Below are 18,953 nucleotides of genomic sequence, written 5' to 3' on the forward strand. Positions count from 1 at the left end.
GTATTTTCACTTTTGCATGTTGTATTTTATCTTATTCTTGGAACTCTGAATTTTTGTTCTCTGCTAGCATGGATGGTATCTCTCCAGCTTGTCATTCTCAAAAATAGAAACATCTAGAGGAAAAAAGTACAAGGGGGAAGAGTTTTTTCTAACTGGGTCAGTGAGAATAGGCTGCTTGTTAATTAAGAACATGCAAACCCCTCTTATTTCACACACATAGGCATGCACTGTCTCTATTGTGTAAGGGCCAGGCAGGTCCTTTTTCCTAGAAGTTGTGTTGCTGTTTGTCTTGAAAGAAAATGGTGATGTCGTGGATTTAATTCTTGATTGTATTGTCAGTATGGCAAGGGAGAAGAGTGTAGAGATTATAGAATATGGTAGCTGTGTGTCCACATGACAAATTCTGGCCAGGATGTGCTGACAGGACTCCTGTTTCAGTCAGTGGCAGCAACGTGACTTATGTCCAAAGCCAAACTGCTCCATACACTCATTTCTGTCAGACAATCTGAGCATGTCTTGAGTGGAAACTGCAGCTGAAAGTGTATCTTCATTGGTTAGCACCAATAGCAAGAGTTCATTTCTTTGCCAGGGAAGAAGGAAGCTTTTGAATTCAGGGAAGTTTGTTAGTTGTGCTGTAGTCACAGACACCACCTGATCTTGTTTTCTTACTGACAATGCTGTATTTGAAATGCAGTTTTGTTAAATATAAAGCTTTGAAACGCTGTCTAAAAGCAAATACCTGTTTATTATAAAGCACAGGAACACAGAAGGCGAACTACAGCTGAGGGTTGTTCATCCCTGCACAAATTCTGGAAACACAAGCTTATTAAATGAGCAAAAGTGCAACTGTTGATGACAACAACAGTTACATTCACCTGTCTTCTGTCTTTGCAGTGCTCAGCTGGTATCTGTATAAAGAAGAGTTGATGTAATTATTTTTGGTTACGAGGTCAGGATCCATCATTTTTGGATAAATCTCTTTTAAAATATGCTACTCTAAAGTGGGGAATTGTTACTTGGATTCATGAAATCATAGAAGGAAGATCTGATCTGTAATTCTTGAGCCGTTTGGCAGTTGTTGCAAGCTCCATCTGAGTAGTACTTACTATAGATGTGCTGCAGATGTGCTGGGGTTGACCCAGGATTTCCATTTTAAATTCACTGTTACACTTTACTGGAATACTTTTCACTTTTATTGGAATACTCTCTTCCATTGGAATACTCTCTTCCATTGCAGGGGAGTAACTTAATTACTTAGTTACTTGTTTACTGCCCCTCAGAGAAAACTGGAAATTTTAATGGGTAACAAAGTTGGTGAGGACATATCAATCATGATGACCAGATCAGTATAGCAACTGCAAGAACTAAAAACCAACATCACCTCTACTGTCTACTTCGAGCCCACCTTCTGTCATGTAAGTGAACTATGGCATGCCCATGTACAGCTATCACAAATAAACAAACAAAAAACCCAACACTGACAAAACTGACTTCATAAGCATGTCTGTGGATGCTTATACCTTTCCACAAGTGGTTTGTTTTCCACCAGGAGTGTGTCTCGCCTTGTTAAATGCACTGTTGATATTTGGGCAGAGAATGAAGAGGAGAGACCATTGTAAGAAGCTGTGTAGAATAGGTGGTCTCATCCAACTAATCTCTGTTGTAGTTTAATTTATTGCAAAAACATCTATCCAGAAGCACATTTTGTGTGAAGGGCTTGCATTTCAAAGTTGGATTTAAGATATCAAAGTGATAATATCTCCAGTACTTTTTTTTTAATTTATTTTGTTACCCTCTGTTATCTTGTCACACGTGAAGCTAAAGAATCACAGCATCTTAAAAGTGTAAGAGACCTTGAGATTGCTTAGTCTGTCCCCCCCTTTTTTTTCCAGCCCTTTCTTTAGTGGTTGTTGAAACCTGGTGTTTCAAACTGGACTCAGTATTTCAGCTGAGGCCTTAACTACCCTAATTGAACGAAGGAGTGAGATCATCTTGGGCAAGAAAAGATGGCATATTTGGTAGTAACATATGTAACACTTCTTTCAGCTTAGGTTACACTCAGCTAGATACTGACCATCAAAAATGTCTATAAGTGGAGTTCCTGGGACGATGGGGATGTTCGATGTTGTCTCGTTGATGATGTTGAGGAGTGATTTGACTTCTGATTCCAGGTGCTCCACTGTTTTTATTACTTTCTAATGGAAACAAGGGAGACAAGTGGATAAAAGGAGGTAGTCAAAGGGTCAAGTGGAAGGAATGTGTAAACCCAATGTCCCATAATGCTGACAGCTGGTTTAATTTATATTGCGCATTGCAGGTTCAGATATTTGCTGTGTTCTGCTGGCCTCTAGTGGCACTAAGTATTAGCACTTTGTTTTGCAAGAGTTGCATTACAGCACTCCTGTATGAAGAATAACCCATCATTTGACTTCTTGGAGGGAGCTTTACATTAATTTGTTTTTGATTTTTATTATTTCTAAGCCCCCATCATCTCCAATAAAAGAATCTGTGTGGAAGATGAGAGGATCTGATGGAGTGTAAAGAAGAGGGCTGGGACTAGAGCAGAAGAAAGGTAACATTGCCATTTTAAGAACCAACAGCATGGAGTTTGGCAACTACCCAGCTGAGAATAGTTAGCTTGTATCTTGGGAGTGCTTAAGACAGCAGGGGAAAAACCCCAAACTTTGCAGCTTTCATAGAATCCCAGTCATAGAATTCATTTAGCTCTTGAGTGTCAGCAGGGGTGAGCAGAAACTCCTCCATCAGTCTTGAAGTCACCTGCAGAACCACATCTAGCTATTAGCCAGTGTGAAACTTTACCAACATCAATTCTGAGATTGTTGGATTAAAGGCATAATTATAAACATTTTAGAAAAGTCTGATATACAACAGTCAGTGATTGGTTAATCAGTTTTTTGGAATCATCAAGATTATATGTTTCCGGTGATAATGGCTTTATAGATAGTTGCAAGCTATGACATCTGAAAAAAAATTGTCTGACCTTGACTAGAATAAAGTAATGAAGGGATGCTGTGTAGAAATATTATTCTTTTTCTTGGGCCAAAAGAATAGGACAGAGGTCTGGTAAGGTTCAGGAGCCAGCACAACTCCTCTTACCTCTTCAATAATATCTAAGCGTTCGTGGATCGTATCATGTTCATCACACCAGCTTCCCCTTCCCAAACTTCCGGGTAACTCATCGGCAGGATCTGCAGCAACTGGAAAAACAGACACAGTTAAATAGCAGGAGCTTTTAAATAGCAGTCCTTGCCTTTCTGAATTGGAATTTTGCATGCTAAACAGCATTGTTCATGAGGCAAATGTAGGAACTGAACCTCTCGCCGATGCCCCAGCGCTGTGAGTGTCTCCCTGCCTGCACATGTCAGTTCATTAGAACAAGGTGTTTTCTCTTGCCATGGGTGTTTTTGTTTATCTGTGCATTTGTTTTACACAGTCTGCTTTTTTCCTACCTGTGTGGGGTAAGTTTATAGACTGTAACTCTGTCTCTGCAAGTATAAAACGTAAGCGTTGGGAAGATATGCCTTACACAGCAGTTACTCTTGGACTTTCTTCAGAAGCAGCTGGTACGGTAAAGCTTTGAAAAGTAGCTGATTTTGTCCACTTTCCAAATGGATACTGATGATGGCTGATGATTGCTCTGTGCCAGAAGGTTGTCCCTGACAATCTGACTTTGCAATGTGAAGAGAAACAATGAAAGTATGTACAGCTGATGTTATTTGCTGACCAAGTCACTCATATATGCTGCTATACACGAAGTCACTTATCTCTCACTGACCTGTGTTTACCTCTCAGTACTCATGAGCTCTTGCTCTTTGAACTTTTCATCCTGCTGGCTCTGTTCCATGAAAGGTCAGTACCTGCTGGTGTCCATGCTTTAGTGGAGCCAATGTCCTTTCCATAACTTCTGTGCAACATTCAGTAACATTTAGATTTTAATACGTGTGTAGAACTGTTGCAGACTATTTTAAGCCTCACTAAAGTGATAACGTATCTTGCCCCATGTAAAGTTAGGTCTTGCTCTTGTTTGAGGCTTAGAGCAGCTATGATAGTGAAAAAGCAGCAATAACTCATTCTGTCATCATTTGTAACAAAGAGAAAACTATGAGCTTGTGTTATAACAAACAGTGAGAAACACAAGCAACTTCAGTACTGTTGTGCCAGAGCAGTGGTTTGGAACTGCTGCAGTGCTTCACTGCAAGTCTGTGCCAAGGTTTCTGGAGTGCAGGTGTCAAATGACAGCAAACACGTTGTCAGGAAGGATTGTAATCATTGCAGTTTAGTGGGATGAGAGCTGTACTGTGAGTTGGAATGGCATCCTTGGAACTGGAGGGCAGGGAGGAGGAGAGAATTAAAATGTGACCTGGTGTACTGGACATTATTTAGCAATTGGTTTGGCAGAGGTTTGGTTGGGGGTTTTGTTAGAGCATTCACCAGGTGGTGGTGCTGTTAGGATGGAATTCCAAAGACTTCATCTACTGAAGAGTGCAGAAATACAGCAGGTACTTCAACAACAACTGCTTTGCAATTGCCCTTTTTTTCTTCTTTGCTGCTCATAGTAGTGGTTTATGAGTGTTGTTATCATCTAATGTAATGGTAATGAACCATGCTAGTTCTCAAAATTTTTATTTCTTTACATTTTTTCCCCTCATGACTGGAACAGTGTGGAGAGACTGAAATTGTGTTAGAAATACATGTTACAAAATAGTGGCCATTCTTTGTCTACAAACCTTAGTTTTACTAATAATAGGATAATAGCAAGATCTATTTTACTGTCAGAGATGAATAAAATTTCCACCTTTCCAATATTCCCAGCCCTAGCTCTCAGTGTCAAGCCCAGTGGCCCAATTCAGCTGTATGCTGAACTGCTACTCACTGTGTTGGAGACAGAGCCAAGGGCAAGCAGAAGGCATGGTGATGAGATAACTGTGGATCAGTTGGCTGCTGGGAGCATTCCCAGATCTAACTACAAATGAACTGTGAAAAGAGGCAGCAGAAATCACTATGTGGACTGAGAGCAAGTGGAGGAATTTAAGAATCTGCTGAGATTTTATTTTTTACGATGTTACCCTAGATGTAGCTATCTGGATCACAAGGGCATAGGTAAAGTTTGGGTGAAGGCCAGCACCAGTTGTATGCAGATGTTAAAGGAGCTTCTGGCCAGCCATAATCTACATGCCAGGCTTGCTTAGTTTTGTCCTTTCCCTAGAAATGGAAATGCAAGAGAGTTAATGTTGGCTAGCTCATGTTAGTGTTGGCCACTTCTCTGACCATGCACCTTATACCATGCTCATCCATTAAAGAAAGCTCAGACCTGTGCTGTAGGAGAAGCAGAAGTGTGTCCTGCTTGAGCCAGATTGACCCAGAGACTTTGGCCTTTTGAAATCACCTAAAGACATGGTTGGCACTCTACTGGGACTTCTTTCACCTTGATTCTGATACAAGACCTTAAATCTGCAAAGTGACTTTCTGAAGCAGAAAAAACTTTTAAATGTAAATTGGAATTTTTGCTTGCCTATGTTTTGAATCACATGCATAAATACAGAAAACTTTGGTAGTAAGTTTTAAAGCTAACCACTTTTAAAAGTGAAATGTTCTTTGTATGCCATGTAAATTACATATTTAAAATGTGTGGGTGTTTGCAACTTCTGACAGCTTAGGCAAGTGTGTAGGAGGCATATTTCAATGTCTTAAATCTCTCATTTGAAACTTAATAGATTATTTCACTCAGACAGTTGTAACATTTCAGTATGGCAGAGAGAACATTACCTTTCAGTTAACATCCTATCTGCAAATCTCCTCCTGATGTTTCCTGCAAGTGAGATGTTTAGTTAAATTCTTGAAGTCCCTTCTATTTGATATATGGGTGGTTATTTTCCATCAAGAACCAGAACTGTCTTGTTCAAGATAAGAAAACCACCTGTGCCTTTTTTCCTCTGATTAAGTCCTCTGTGCTACCCTAATGGTGCCCATAAATCTGGGTAGTTCTAGCTGCCCTGTGCTGTGATGCAGTCGGACACCAGCAGGGAAATGGAGCATCTCTGAGCTGATTGCTAATAAGGATATGTTTAATAGAAGAACATGCTTAAAGTTTGAAAGTAGCACGATGAAGAGTAAGGATCTATGTCCAATGCTCAGCCTGACCATACAAAACCTGATCTTATAGCAGGGGATAGATAGAGTAATGCAGTAAAAATCAAAACAACCTTAGCAAACAGGTTAAGAGCAGAGGCCTTAGACTGATAATATCTCTCAGTTAAGCTCCTCTGCCTCCTGTACATTTGATATATATTCCCCCACCCCCCCCAAGATATTGCTTCTACATGCTCCCTGAAGATGTCCCCTTTTAGGACTGTCAAGGTTCTGTGTATCCAGGTGCTGCTAAGTGGTTCATTTTTATCATCCAAGCAGTTGCTAATGGTAAACATCAGAATAAACCTGAGCAACTGTCTCTTTTGCTGTCATTTTCTGCTGTTACTGGGACCAACAGCACTGAAGTGTGTAATCATACAGATCTGGTAGGTCTTTATAAGTATCCTTCCTAATGACACATTGCTGGTCAAACTGAAGTTACAGGCTTGATCTGGAGATCCCTAGGTTGGGTTCATCGGTCTGTGTGACAGAGAAGGTCAAGGTGAGTGACCACGGTGTTCCCCATTGGCCTTAAAATCGGTAAAATTCCTTTTGCCACACTGTATGATCAGTGTGGTTTTGAAAGTTAACTGCGAGTTCATGTTGTGCTCAGTGGGGCGGGAGGGGTAAAACAAAGCAGGCTACAAGCCAAGAGAAAGGCACGTGAGATTGAAACAGGAACCAGATGGCAAACGAGGAAGCCTGAAACATGTGATAGAGCAGGGGGAATGAAGAACATGTATAACTCTTCAAGAAAACATACTATGCTGTGTGATCTTGTTTGCACTGCCTTAGGCTTAGCAGTATCATTTCATTCCTGGAGCATATAGCATAAGGTGGCCAGGCAGCTTTTGATGAGAAAATGAATGGGAATCGTGAACTCAAGGTCATGAAATGGAGTACCAGGCTCAAATGGTGAACCCACTAACTAGTTTGGGAAGAAAGCAACAGTGCTAGATTCCACTTTAATATGTGGAATCAAACATAAGTTTGAAATGTTAGCTCAAGAAATTACACAGTTTATAAAAGTGGTTGGTGAAGACAACTTTCAGCTGAATTCAGGAAAGGTCCAATTCCTTTAAACCTGAGTTGATACTTATACTATCAGTACTAGTGCTTTCAGACCGAAGACCATGTTAAGCCAAGACTGTTGGTCATATTTCATTTTGGGGGCTGTTCTTGAAGGCATCAAACTTAGTTTATGTCAACCCTTAATTACATTGACATCCTTAGATACAGAAGTACTGAATTAACTTTCTGTAGTACTCCCGGTTTCATTATCACCACAGTGCCTGAATTCATTTTAAGCTGTGTTATATATAACTCAAGCCATATAAAATTTTGTTGTTGGGACATCAAAAATAATTGATTTGGATAGCAAGTGTTTTATATATGTGTTTTATGGAAAATGCTTTTAATGCACAGATACCCTTCAAGTTCTTATCTACTCAGGAGCATATCTTTAACTGGACCTAGAGCGTCTTTCAGGCTGTAATCCATAAAACACTAATGCTTAGCTGTGATTTAGGCATCCATGAACCTCTTTTTACAGTTTAGAGTCTCTATTTGCTCAAAGATAAAGGAATTCTTGCCTTTAGAAATTGCATTAAAGACTACAGGGATTGTAATAAATATTTAAAAATATCTTAGCAACTTATACACTGCCATAGGTTGCTATGTTTCACACTGGGGGTGGCTGCATGGGTTTGCTTATATCTGCATGCAACTATATATGTGTATGCATGTAAATATTTTAATGTACACACACCATTGTTAGGTTCTAGCTTTTATGGCAGAACTACATCGCAAATTTCATACAGGGTAAATATGGTCTGTCTAAAGTGGGAGATGGAAAGTAGGCATTGTATATGAGACAGAAAACTGACAGTAGAAAGATCTGAAATTTAAGGGTTGTGGTAAGATTGGTTTGTTTGGGGTTTTTTTTAAATTATTTCAAGAAGGTACATTGAAAATGTATGATTGGGGATTAATCTGTAATCTATATATTCACTGAATACTTCAACTGCTGCCTAAATGCCAAGTTTTGGAAAGATTTCAGACATGGAAGAAAATCCAAGGGATTTTCTAGTATCCAAGACTCACGAGCCTCTGATAACGGAAGCGTTTTGAAATAAGTGTCCTCCATGAAATTAATTATTTTTAATGTTCATTTTAGAAGCTAAATAACCACATCAGAAAGTCAAGTTCCAGACTTCCAGACTGGTTCATACTGTGTTTATTAAGATGTAGAATATGCTACTATGAATATTATTTCAGATCCTGGATCGGTTGAGATTGTACTTATTTTAATTCTTTTTTTCCCTGAAAGAGCAGGACCAAAGGGGAAATCTCATGCATTGTGGAATGTGTTAGTGAAGGTGGGTCAGGTATCAGCCTACCAGTTCTCACATCTCTAACTAGTCTGTCCCATCCATCTATGTGTGAGATGTCATGATACAATGTCTTCTGGTCCTACTGTGCATCACTTGTGCTTGTGAAATTTGCACAGTCAGAAATGGGACTTGTTAGAAGTTGTTGTTTACATATTTCTGTGTAAAACTATCTCATTTGGAGGAAGCTTTTGGTATAGTGATCCATGTAATTCTTATTTCATAAGGGAGGTTCATCTCTCGCTTACCCAGCAGTGGAGACAGAGTGCACAAGGCCAGGGATAGTTCATGCTGCCAGTGGGCACTGTTTTTTTCAGGCACATCAGAAGCTGGGCCCCTGCCGTGGCTGTCTGCCAGAAGCAAAACTGCCACTTGAAAAACTACTTTCCTCTTTCTGCTGTGTGACCATGTCTATGATTTTAAGAAGCACTTAAGTTTTGTATATTTTCATTCAAAGGAAGAAGGACAGCAATTAAATGTTCCTGTGAGGGAGCTGTTGGCTTGGAGTATGATTCCAGCATGATGGTCTTCTGAACAAGCAGCCAGGAATATCCTCTTACACTTGCTGCTGCAATGGAAAAGGACTACAGGGAATTGGACTGATAAGAGATGTAATTTGCAGGTACGTTACTCTAATTCATGGTGTAACTTACAGTGATGCTTTGGGCTACAAACAAGTTTGCCTTTATTATGTTTTTATTTCTGTGTGAATATATATTTGTCATGGAAACTAAAGCTAAGTGTTAGGAAGATTATAGCTAGTAGCTGTAGAAGACTTCCTTGTGTGTGGAGAAGGGGATGAGCTGTTTTAGGAAGAAAAGGTGCTCTGTCTTAGTGTACATAAAGAACCCAAGTTGTGTAGAATTAGTGAACTTAAGGCTGGCTTGAGAGTGGAGGATGTGAGATGCATAAATATTGGATGCCACCATCAATTTGAGGGTGATCACTGTATCAGGGAATAAACAGTCTTTCAACTTTGAGGACATGGCTTTTGGTCTGTGTTTAGTCATAGGAGCTACAGTCATGGGGAGTGGGTAAGGTGAGTCTGTGACTTATTAGTCAGCTCTGTGATGGTGTAGTTTGCATATGGCTCAGTCGTAGTAGAAAGAGGTAAGTACAATGAAATGATATTGTAGGTTTTTTTCTAATACTTAAGCCTAGGAATTTTTTGAAGATATTTTGTTTGGCAGACAGTTCATGTGTTTTGCAACAGCTCAAGAAGTAGAATAGTGAGTGAATATGTACATGTGTACGTACTAAATCTTGGCATTCGTGGCCAAGACTCACAACTGTTTCAACCAGAGCAGATCAGCTGCATTTGTGAATAGAGCCACATCCTGCAGGTGAATAGCAGGAGTCCTATATTTCTAAACTCCTGAGGTTTTTTTGAAGTTTGGTATTAACTTTTGCTTTTACACATGGAGGTTACAAAGTCCTCAGAACTTAATAAATTCCTTTTACCTAAATGTAACAAATCATAGGGTTTTACAGATATGTAAAATCTGTAAAAAGGCTCACTTCTGTAGAGAACCCTATCTTCAGATGTTTCATGGTCTTAACAAACACACCTATTTCTTGGTACACTTTGTTGTGACAAGCTTTATATCTCCTTCCTAGCTGTATCTCAGAGATGAGTTTTGCAAAGACTGTAATCCTTGCATTGGAGACAATAATGCTGATAAGTTTTTGCAGGGACAGAAAACACCTACAGTGTTTATAGTGTTATAGTGTTTATAACCTACAGTATAGGTTATAAACCATTACTACTTTGTTAGTAGAGAAATATGAGTCCAAGTATGATTTAAGATAGGACACCTAACATAAATTTTTACTGTGGCTTTAGTTCTACAATGCATTGGTTTAATCTCCTGGAGACAAAATGCTCTTCTGTGAGAAGGCAAATGGTCCATTTTAAGGAAAAGCTGGCTGTTCTGAAGGGATTTTTTTCTTTTCAATTTCTAGGCAATGGTCTAGCTTATAGATCTTCCCAGCTTTGATACTGCATGTAAACATCAGAGGATTCAAAATATCCTGAGAAGTCCTAACACGTTAGCTGAAAAAAAACATGAATACGCTTGTTTTACTTCAACTTGTAATTAAAAGTGAATGGAACTTGTGCTGTTTAAAAGCAAATCACAGCACAGTGTGGAGCATAGAGCAGCAGTGCCCCCACTGAGGCCCTCCTGTTACTGCCTCCCTGGCAGAGCGCTCAGTGTTTGGTTTGCTCAGCTGAATGGCACATGCCAGTGGGGCCACCCTGCGTGCCAGGTACTTGTTTTCCCGAGGACTCCAGGTCACCTCTCTGCCATGGGTAAACATGGAGCAAAGACTTCGCTGTTGGGGTGCTGCACCCCTCGGAACAATTTGCCTGGAGGTTTTTGTAAGAATGGAAACACGTTTAAGTGGGGCAGGTATTGTTCCCCAGGCTACATTGTACACTGTGTTTGGGCAGCACCCCACAAACTAACCCAGCACCAAGAGCAAAGCACTATGAACTGTGGCCATTAGGCAGGAGCACGTGGTTGCATCCAGAAGGGCCCCTGTGCCAGCCTCTTCTCCTGAATGATTTGGAGGCTGAGCTCTCTGAATATGAGGTTGTTTATATTAATGGCTGAATTAAAATGTAAATTCTGATTTGGCCAAATCTGAATAATTTCTAAGAGGAACCTGCAGGAGTTAGGATGGGGGGATCTGCAAGGAAATCAAAAGTTAGGTTTCTCACAAGCCAAAGATAGCAAAGGGAAAGTGGGGATGATTTTCTTAAGCCTATCAGCCAGGTAGGGTGCTCCTCTGGCCATGACAGACAGAAAATTTTCCATCTTACATGAAGTATACCATTGAGACAGCAAACATGATTCCCTGACTGAGTAGCTACCATCTGGCATTATATTGGGTATTAGTCTCCACTGCAGTTATTATTCAAGTATTATTCTGTTTAGCTGGATTTTATCTGAGTTTGCTAATGATTTTAGCTTAAAACCATACTTTTTTGGGGAGTAAACCCAAACATTCTTCCAGGTTTGTTTGGTTTTTTTTTTTTAAATTTTTATTTAGTTTCACATTTATTTTGGTGAAGCTTGCAAAACTCACAAGAGGACAATGAATTCTTGTGGAGTGAAAACAAGAATGCTTTTGCTGGGGCATTGATATTTCAGTTCATGGCTGATAAACATTACAAAGCTGGTTAGGTGGGAGGGAGTCAGGGCAAGGAAGAGGACCAGGACCTGGGGGAAGCAGGGGCTAACAGTTTTTCAGGAAATGTTTTGAATGTAATAGGATCTTACTACCCTGCCATGAAATACAACCCTTGTGTTGTCACGAAGTAGGAGCAGAGGGAAAATAAATCTGGGCCTCAGCTAGAAGAAAAGATATAGCACAAACAGGCTGGGAAGCTGGGTTTGTGGTTACACGGGGACTATAAACCCTTGAACTAGCCAAACTGAATGGTCACACTAATCACTGTGATTACAGGTTATTCCAGCACTAATCTCGTGTTAATGAAAGTAGAATTCAGATGCAGGCTTATCAGATGTTCTGTGTTTATACTTTGTACTCCCAAGTTATTTGGAGAAGGCATTAAGTGCCTCAAAATCTCAGGAATAAGTAATCCAAAGCAGAAGAAAGAAAAATGTGGTGCTGTTACCAGCAAATTTTAAAAGAAGAGTATGAATAAAGGAGAATCTTTCTCTAATCACCTTGAACTGCAATCTCATTTCTGAGTGGATTAGTTAGTATGTTAATAAGGTTGCCAGAACAGTAATGATGGGGATTCAGAGCACTGGCTGCCACACCTCAATGTAGTTCTGAATTTCTGAAGATACAGTGGTAGTATCTCCTGTAAGAAGTAAAAAAATCTCTACCAAAACAATATGCCTACAGGGTGGAGTTTAATAGCATAAAAATTGAGTTTTTCTGTTAAAAACAATATTCCCACAGAATTTTGATGCATACCTGTGTCACCTTCATATAAAACCAATACAGTGAACAATTATTGTCCTCCCTCTCCCACCCCGTGCAAAGGCTTTAACAATGCTACGATTAAGCTGTAGTTTCTGCTTTGCAAGTTCAGAATCACTTACCTAGAAGATCTTGCTCCTGCAGGACTAAAATAAATGCCATTGCCCGAAGGAAAAGCATGGTTTCAGCCTCGCTGGGCTCTGCTGCAGTTCTGGTGGAGAGCCCTGCAGCCTCCCTCCCTCCCCAGCTGTGTATCCACTCCTCATCCAGCCGTTCGTGCTGAGGTTTAGCCAGAGTTAGGCGGAAATATGCCCAGGCTGAGCCAAGATTCTTAAGCTGTTCTCTGCTGCTTCCCTCCTTTTAAAAAACACCCTTCCAGCTCCATGCACAGCCCAGCTATCCAGGCAAGCTGGCAGTGGTCCAGTCTCCCCAAAGTTGTTTTTCTACCCTTGTGTTTATTTACCCAGACTACAAATGGAATGCAATAAAAAGCTTTGGATCCTATAAAATACAGCAAATGGGGCAAGGAAAGTAAGGGAGAAAGGAAAAGGAAGGGGTGCTGGTTATTTCTTTCCCTGTAGGTTTTCATCTAGGGCAGGGAAGGCAGGAGCACTGGAAAACACAATACCTTTAGATCTTGTGAGCTTACGAATTTGCTCGTTTTGAAGAGTGTGGAAACATCTTTCTTGGGCAGTACATGGGAGGTGGCAACTGTCTGTGATGCTTTATGTTTGGAGAGTATCATAGGAGCTCCTGAGGAGCCATTTGAGCTCTCCTCAGTTTGGCAGATTTTTGAAATATGTTGGGCTTTGTAACATCATGTGCAAAAGTAGCACTGCTCATGGTAGTCTGACAATGTGTGTGATTTTTAGCAGGATCTTAATTGGATGTTGTTTTTGTCTTGTGGGTTCCTGGGTGCTGACTGGATAAGCATCAACCTTTGACCCCTCTAGACTTAAGGTATCTCCTTCCCAGTATTGTTCCTCATATTCATTTGAGTTACCTTTTTCAAAATGTTGCAAGGAAAAGGTGAGAGGCCATTAAGACATCCTACTTAATCCCAAAGGCCATTGTCCAGGATAAACAGTGTTTTAACTATTGAAAACAAATCCTGCAAACTAGAACAGATTTCTTGGGTCATTACCACCTCCCAAACAGTCAGAAAATCAAGTTATTTGAATAACTGAAAGTGAGCCTGTAGATATGCTATCTTAGAGTTCAAAGTATAATCACCCTCAGGGACTGCCATAACAACTTAGGTTGTGAGCTCAGTTGCAAGGCAAAATAGCCTTGGTAATACAGATTCTGTGATTGGAATTTAGCTGGTAACTTGAATGAGGCACTGAGCAAAACAGGGCACAGAACAACCTCGGTGTTTATTGAGCTCTCAGGGTTGTTGTGAATGAGTTAACATTTTTATGAAATGAAAATGAAATTAGCTATGAAAATTGGAGTGGCAGTGTTTTTCTGGGTGTTTTGGCTTAAATCACTATGTAGCAATACTGCAATTTGAATTCTTGTTTTGAGAATAAATTTGATCATGCCTGGTGAAAAGTTACATAAATCTTAATTTTGTTATAAATACACCTTTAAAAGAGAACTGCAGAAGGTAATGGTGAGTCCACCCTCAGTTTAGCCCTGTGTTTGAATGTGAGATGCTGAAATGGTAGGCTATGATTTTTGAAGTGGGACATTCTCTGTGTGTTGCCTGTGCTTTGAAGAGAGGAGGCTTGGGAGCAGAAGAAGAATATTTGTGAATAGCTGGCTGCTGTTTTCTGAATGTCTTTGTCCTTTACCTTTGTCCTTCCTTAAGCAGAATCACCCACTGCATCAATTCAAAGGGAGCCTGTTGTGGATGCTTTTCCATGTGCTCTCTCTGCCATCCTCTATGCCATACTATTAAAAAGCAATGAATGTTCATTGAATCAGTTTTCCCTTCAACACACTATAAAAAAATAAGGCAATTTCCATTCCAGACCACCTTTCCTGAGGCTGCTCACCCCCTTTACAGCACATTTCCTCGAGGTTCCTCCTGAATTACTCTCAGGCTCCTGGAACAGTTCAGTCCCTCTCAGGCACTTGCTGCATATTTTTGCATACTGTGTTATGTTTGACCATAGTGAGGTGCTGGTCTGATAGCCATGGAGAACTAAACAAAATAGTGTGGGTTTTCCTCTAGTATTATGCTCCAGGGGTTGTTTCTGTAAGCAGAGAGAAGTTTTTTCCACTGCAGGGAAATGCAGCCAGAAAGAATACTTCTGCCAAGTGGGATTCTGGTTTTTCAGGAGGATTACCTGTCCTGAGATATTTAGTAATCTGGGTTAATTACCTCAGATTACTTTTGTTATTTATAAGTACTCAGAATGAAGCTGCAGGGTAAGACAACTTAACTAGCAATCGAAGTATAAAAAATCCAGAGTGCGTGACAACACCCATTCAATTGCAAAACAGATTTGTCAGTGTAAGAGAGAAGAAAGAATATTATACAAATGTGTTTGGTTTTGGAAAAGTTAGTAACTGATTATCATCAGAGAAAGCATTCTTCAGCACATTCATCTTGGAAATGGCCATATATGAGAACACAATGAGATCATATGAATATAGGTTTGCACAAAATCCAGCTGTTGAGATGTTCCCAAGATACCAGCAGCCAAAAAAAGCATACCAGTGAACAGGGATGTGAATTTTTGCCAGCAGGCAGTTTGGTGAAAGGGAGAGCAAACATAAGGATTAAGTCTATTTTGGGAGATGCTTTTTTTGATCGTTTTTGGTACAGTCTTTCTGTATCACTTTCTTGGACTAGTCAAATGCTTGGCAAAAGCAATGAATAAGTGCACAGTGATCCTACAGAGTGCATAGGGAGAAGGAACAGAATAAATAAAGGATATGTGTCAACAGAGGATATAGGTGCCATGTGAAAAAGATCATATTGTTATTGGGCATGGAATCCTGCAGCATGGGCTGACAGAGGATATAGCTGAGCAAACACTTGGCAAAAGTAGGAGTGTACTGTACTTCAGTCCCTTGGGACTTTATGTGAGACATAGAGAAAATCAAGTGGAGATTACTTTGGAACAAAAATATGGTAGAAAACCCATCCTTGTAGGGAGAGGAAAGTGCCTTACCCTGAAGAGAAGGAAATGAAAGAGAATAATCTCTACCCTGGATTTAACACTGGTGGATGATGAAATCAGTGCAAGGTTTGTGTATTCTGCCTACCTGCCCCTGAGAGAAGATTTGTCTCCATTACAGACTGTGGAGATTGCTTGAGCTCCTATCACAGGCTTAATTTCTGTCAGGTGCCCATGACCAGTTCTTGCTACTTGGAGGCTACTGAACACCTTATATAAAACGAGACCTGTTTTGTGATCAGTTTAGAAGAGGTCAATTATTTTCACTCAATTCACTCAGTTTCTGGCTGCTGGATTGTAACAGTAGTTGAATGGACATAGAAGCAGAATTTTATTACCTGGAGAGGTTGATTTCCACAGACCAGGTATGCAGCTTTTGGGCTGCTTCTCAGGGCAGATGAAGGGCCTCTTGCAGTGGTGATTTCATGAGAATGAAGTAGACTTTGCCATTTAAAGCTTTGGATGGTAGTGACTCTTAGCACCACATGCCTGGCAGTCTCCACAGAGCCTCCATCCCTCTGTTATTCATGGGGCAGATTCTGCTGGTGTTACAGGTCTCATGGGCCGCAGCCTGCAATGTGTGAATACCTTCAGGTTCTGTGCCAGGGTGATCCCCTCTCTAGTCTGTTATATATGAACTTGTATTAGTGCTTATTACCTTGATTTGCAAGGGACATCATCAAAAAGCGTGAAGTTCTCCTGCTATTGTCATAAAGGCATAATCTTTGATGCTGTAAAAACCCCCATATCACATGGTTCATAGTGTGAGGTTCATAGTGAGACCAGCTCTGTCTCTGTGGCCTCCCTGGAGAAGTTAGCAAGCGTATGTGTCATGGAGCAGACAACCCTAGTCCAGCCTTCTTCAAAACAATACATTTTGTACTGTGCCTAAAGCCAACAGTGAGTCAGCTGTGGGAACTGACTCTCTGGTGTCCTCTTGGTGCCAGCACACTGGGCTGGATTCTGTTTGCCAGCATTAGGTAAGCATCTGATGGCTTCAGGCTGTTTTCTGAAGCTGTGGCTTCAGCTTCCTGAGCACTCATCTGCCAGGAAACTGACTCAGAAACCTGAAGGAAAAGGTGGGTCACATGGAATATTAGTGAATTATGTTTGTTTCCTATTTTTAACTAGTTGTTATGTCCCTCCATTTTGACAGATTTCAGGCTGGCCATGTCTCAGGACCCCCTATGAAATATGGTATGCAGTGCCTACCCATTTTAGAGAAAGGAAACCTTTGTCCTTACAAAGGTGGATTAAATATATTCCCAGCTAAATTAGTGACTCAGGAATAGACTTTTGACTCCCAGTCATGGATTGCACACACAGTGATCTGAGAATATGTGCTATATATTGTATTATACAGGGCTGTGTCGCTTTGCTGTTGTAACTTTATGTCCACCCATCTGAGTCGCATAAAAATGTGAACTAGATCATATTCGAGGAAAAGAATACTCATGGGGGAAGTACTTGATTATTCCCAAATTAGAATTACTCATCTAGTGTCTTTAGCAGATCAGTATTGCAAACCACACCAATTAAATGAGATAATTACTTGAAATTGAACCAACAGTTTCATTCTGTGAAGGAGCACATAATATCTGAGAAGCTATTCATCTGCTGAATAGCACCTTGCTGAACACGAGTCATGACAAACAGCAGTATAATAGAGGTTTGTTACTTAACAGCTCTGTACCTTTCTCTGTGAGGGAATGCATCAGCCATGTATGTGAAGCCTTTGAATATGGGTAATATTTGCCATATGAGTGGAGATATTTAGTGAAACAGAGAAACAGCTGGAAATAAAACACATTTCTGATTGCTTCTCAACCTATTCTTGTTTCCTCTTAATTACCACAAAGTCATGGAAAGGTGCAAGGGGAAGAATGACTTGCCAGAGAGAGAAGCCAAGCTAATCATTCCACTACCATTCCTCTCAAAAAATTTACAGTACATGTATAATTTTACAGCCAATGTAGTAAAAATCCCTGGTTAAGGCTCCTTTTAAAATATACATGTCAGAGAATATACAATCCTGTAGCAGGATGGTAGTAGTTCCTGTGGTATTACAGATCCCTCACATCTTTAGCTGCAATTTTTCTTCAAGCATGCTTCTGATACCTGCTTCCAGGCAGAGACAGAGCAAGAATGTGTATGGATTTTTTTCCTCCTGCTGCCTGTGTAGTTAATCACATGGTGGACCCTGTCCAACAAGATTCCCCAACAGTACAGCTAGTTATTACTGTATGGTACTGGCTTCTCACCTCTTTAATTCCAGCTGCAAAACTACATTAAAAGACAACTTAAATACTTTCATAATGCCACTGCTTAGTAGGAGAATTTGTGGTAGTTGCCATAGGGAAATTGTGTAACCATAAGAAGGAAGAGAAGTGCCCATGAAAAGGGCATGAAAAATCTTGTGAGAGTATGAACAAATTAACAGGTTAGCCTGATTAGCACACTCCACAAACTCTGGAGGCAGGGCATTAATTCTGATTGTTAGAAAACAGATGTGAACTCGACTACTGTCTTTTACCTATTATTTTTAACTTTTTTCTAATGAGATCCTTAAAGTGCAGTTGGCTCCATATTTAGGGGGGAGGCTGATCGTGGTTACACCTGCTATTAGTTTGCTGCATCTGCATGCATGATTTAGTTAGTGTTAGGATGAAACAAGTAGGAGAGAGAATTATCACCTGAAGCAGCATCCTTGTAGGAAATCAGGATGGCATGGATGATGTTTCTAATGTCAGATTTTAGGACGTCCTTCCTTGCTTTAAGAGACCAGTTGGCTCTAAGGAAGTTAAAATATCTGTTAGAATATTCTGTCCAGATGTAGTAAAGTAAGCTTTCCATTATCTGTCCCAACTGTTCTTTAATTTAGACCCACCACTGCAACTCATTGTAATAACAGAAATCTTGTGTCCTAATGCAGATGTTAATCTGTGTAATTCTGTATTTTTTATTTCTGTAAATGCTATCTGTTTTTTCCTTCTTGAATACTACTTTTTGCCATCTACATAGTAATGGAGGGATGACTTTTTGTTTAATGTCTCTGCTTATTAACACTGAGAAAAGAGGAAATGGAAGATTAGAGGATACAAAACATGGAAGGGGAATAGAGGGCTCATTGCATGTGTTCGAGGAATGAGAAGCATCAGAGGTGAGGACAGAGGAGCCAATTGAATCGTAAGATGCTATAAATATTCCAAATTAATCTCTTTATCCCTAGGAAAGTGAATTAGGACAAGCCGATAGGGCAAAAGCTGGTGGTTTGAATTTAGAAGAAAATACAGCAGTCCAGGGTGCACAAAGTGTTCTGCTGGTG

The 18,953-nt window shown here is 40.2% G+C and overlaps 1 protein-coding gene across 1 annotated transcript; it reads right to left on the minus strand.

Moving 5' to 3' along the window:
- Window positions 1-726: 726 nt before the first annotated feature.
- Window positions 727-12,882, minus strand: PLAC9 (placenta associated 9). The gene is made up of 4 exons (XM_051801024.1): window positions 12,620-12,882; window positions 3,118-3,218; window positions 2,075-2,195; window positions 727-908 (listed from the first exon to the last, which is right to left on the minus strand). The coding sequence occupies exons 1-4, from the start codon at window positions 12,675-12,677 to the stop codon at window positions 898-900; spliced, it is 291 nt and encodes a 96-aa protein (XP_051656984.1). The 5' UTR covers window positions 12,678-12,882; the 3' UTR covers window positions 727-897.
- Window positions 12,883-18,953: the final 6,071 nt, after the last annotated feature.

This window comes from Manacus candei, unplaced genomic scaffold (assembly GCF_025592945.1).
Source record: "Manacus candei isolate 608988 ecotype Guabito, Panama unplaced genomic scaffold, ASM2559294v1 h1tg000050l, whole genome shotgun sequence".
In the NCBI taxonomy this organism is placed as follows: Eukaryota; Metazoa; Chordata; class Aves; order Passeriformes; family Pipridae; genus Manacus; species Manacus candei.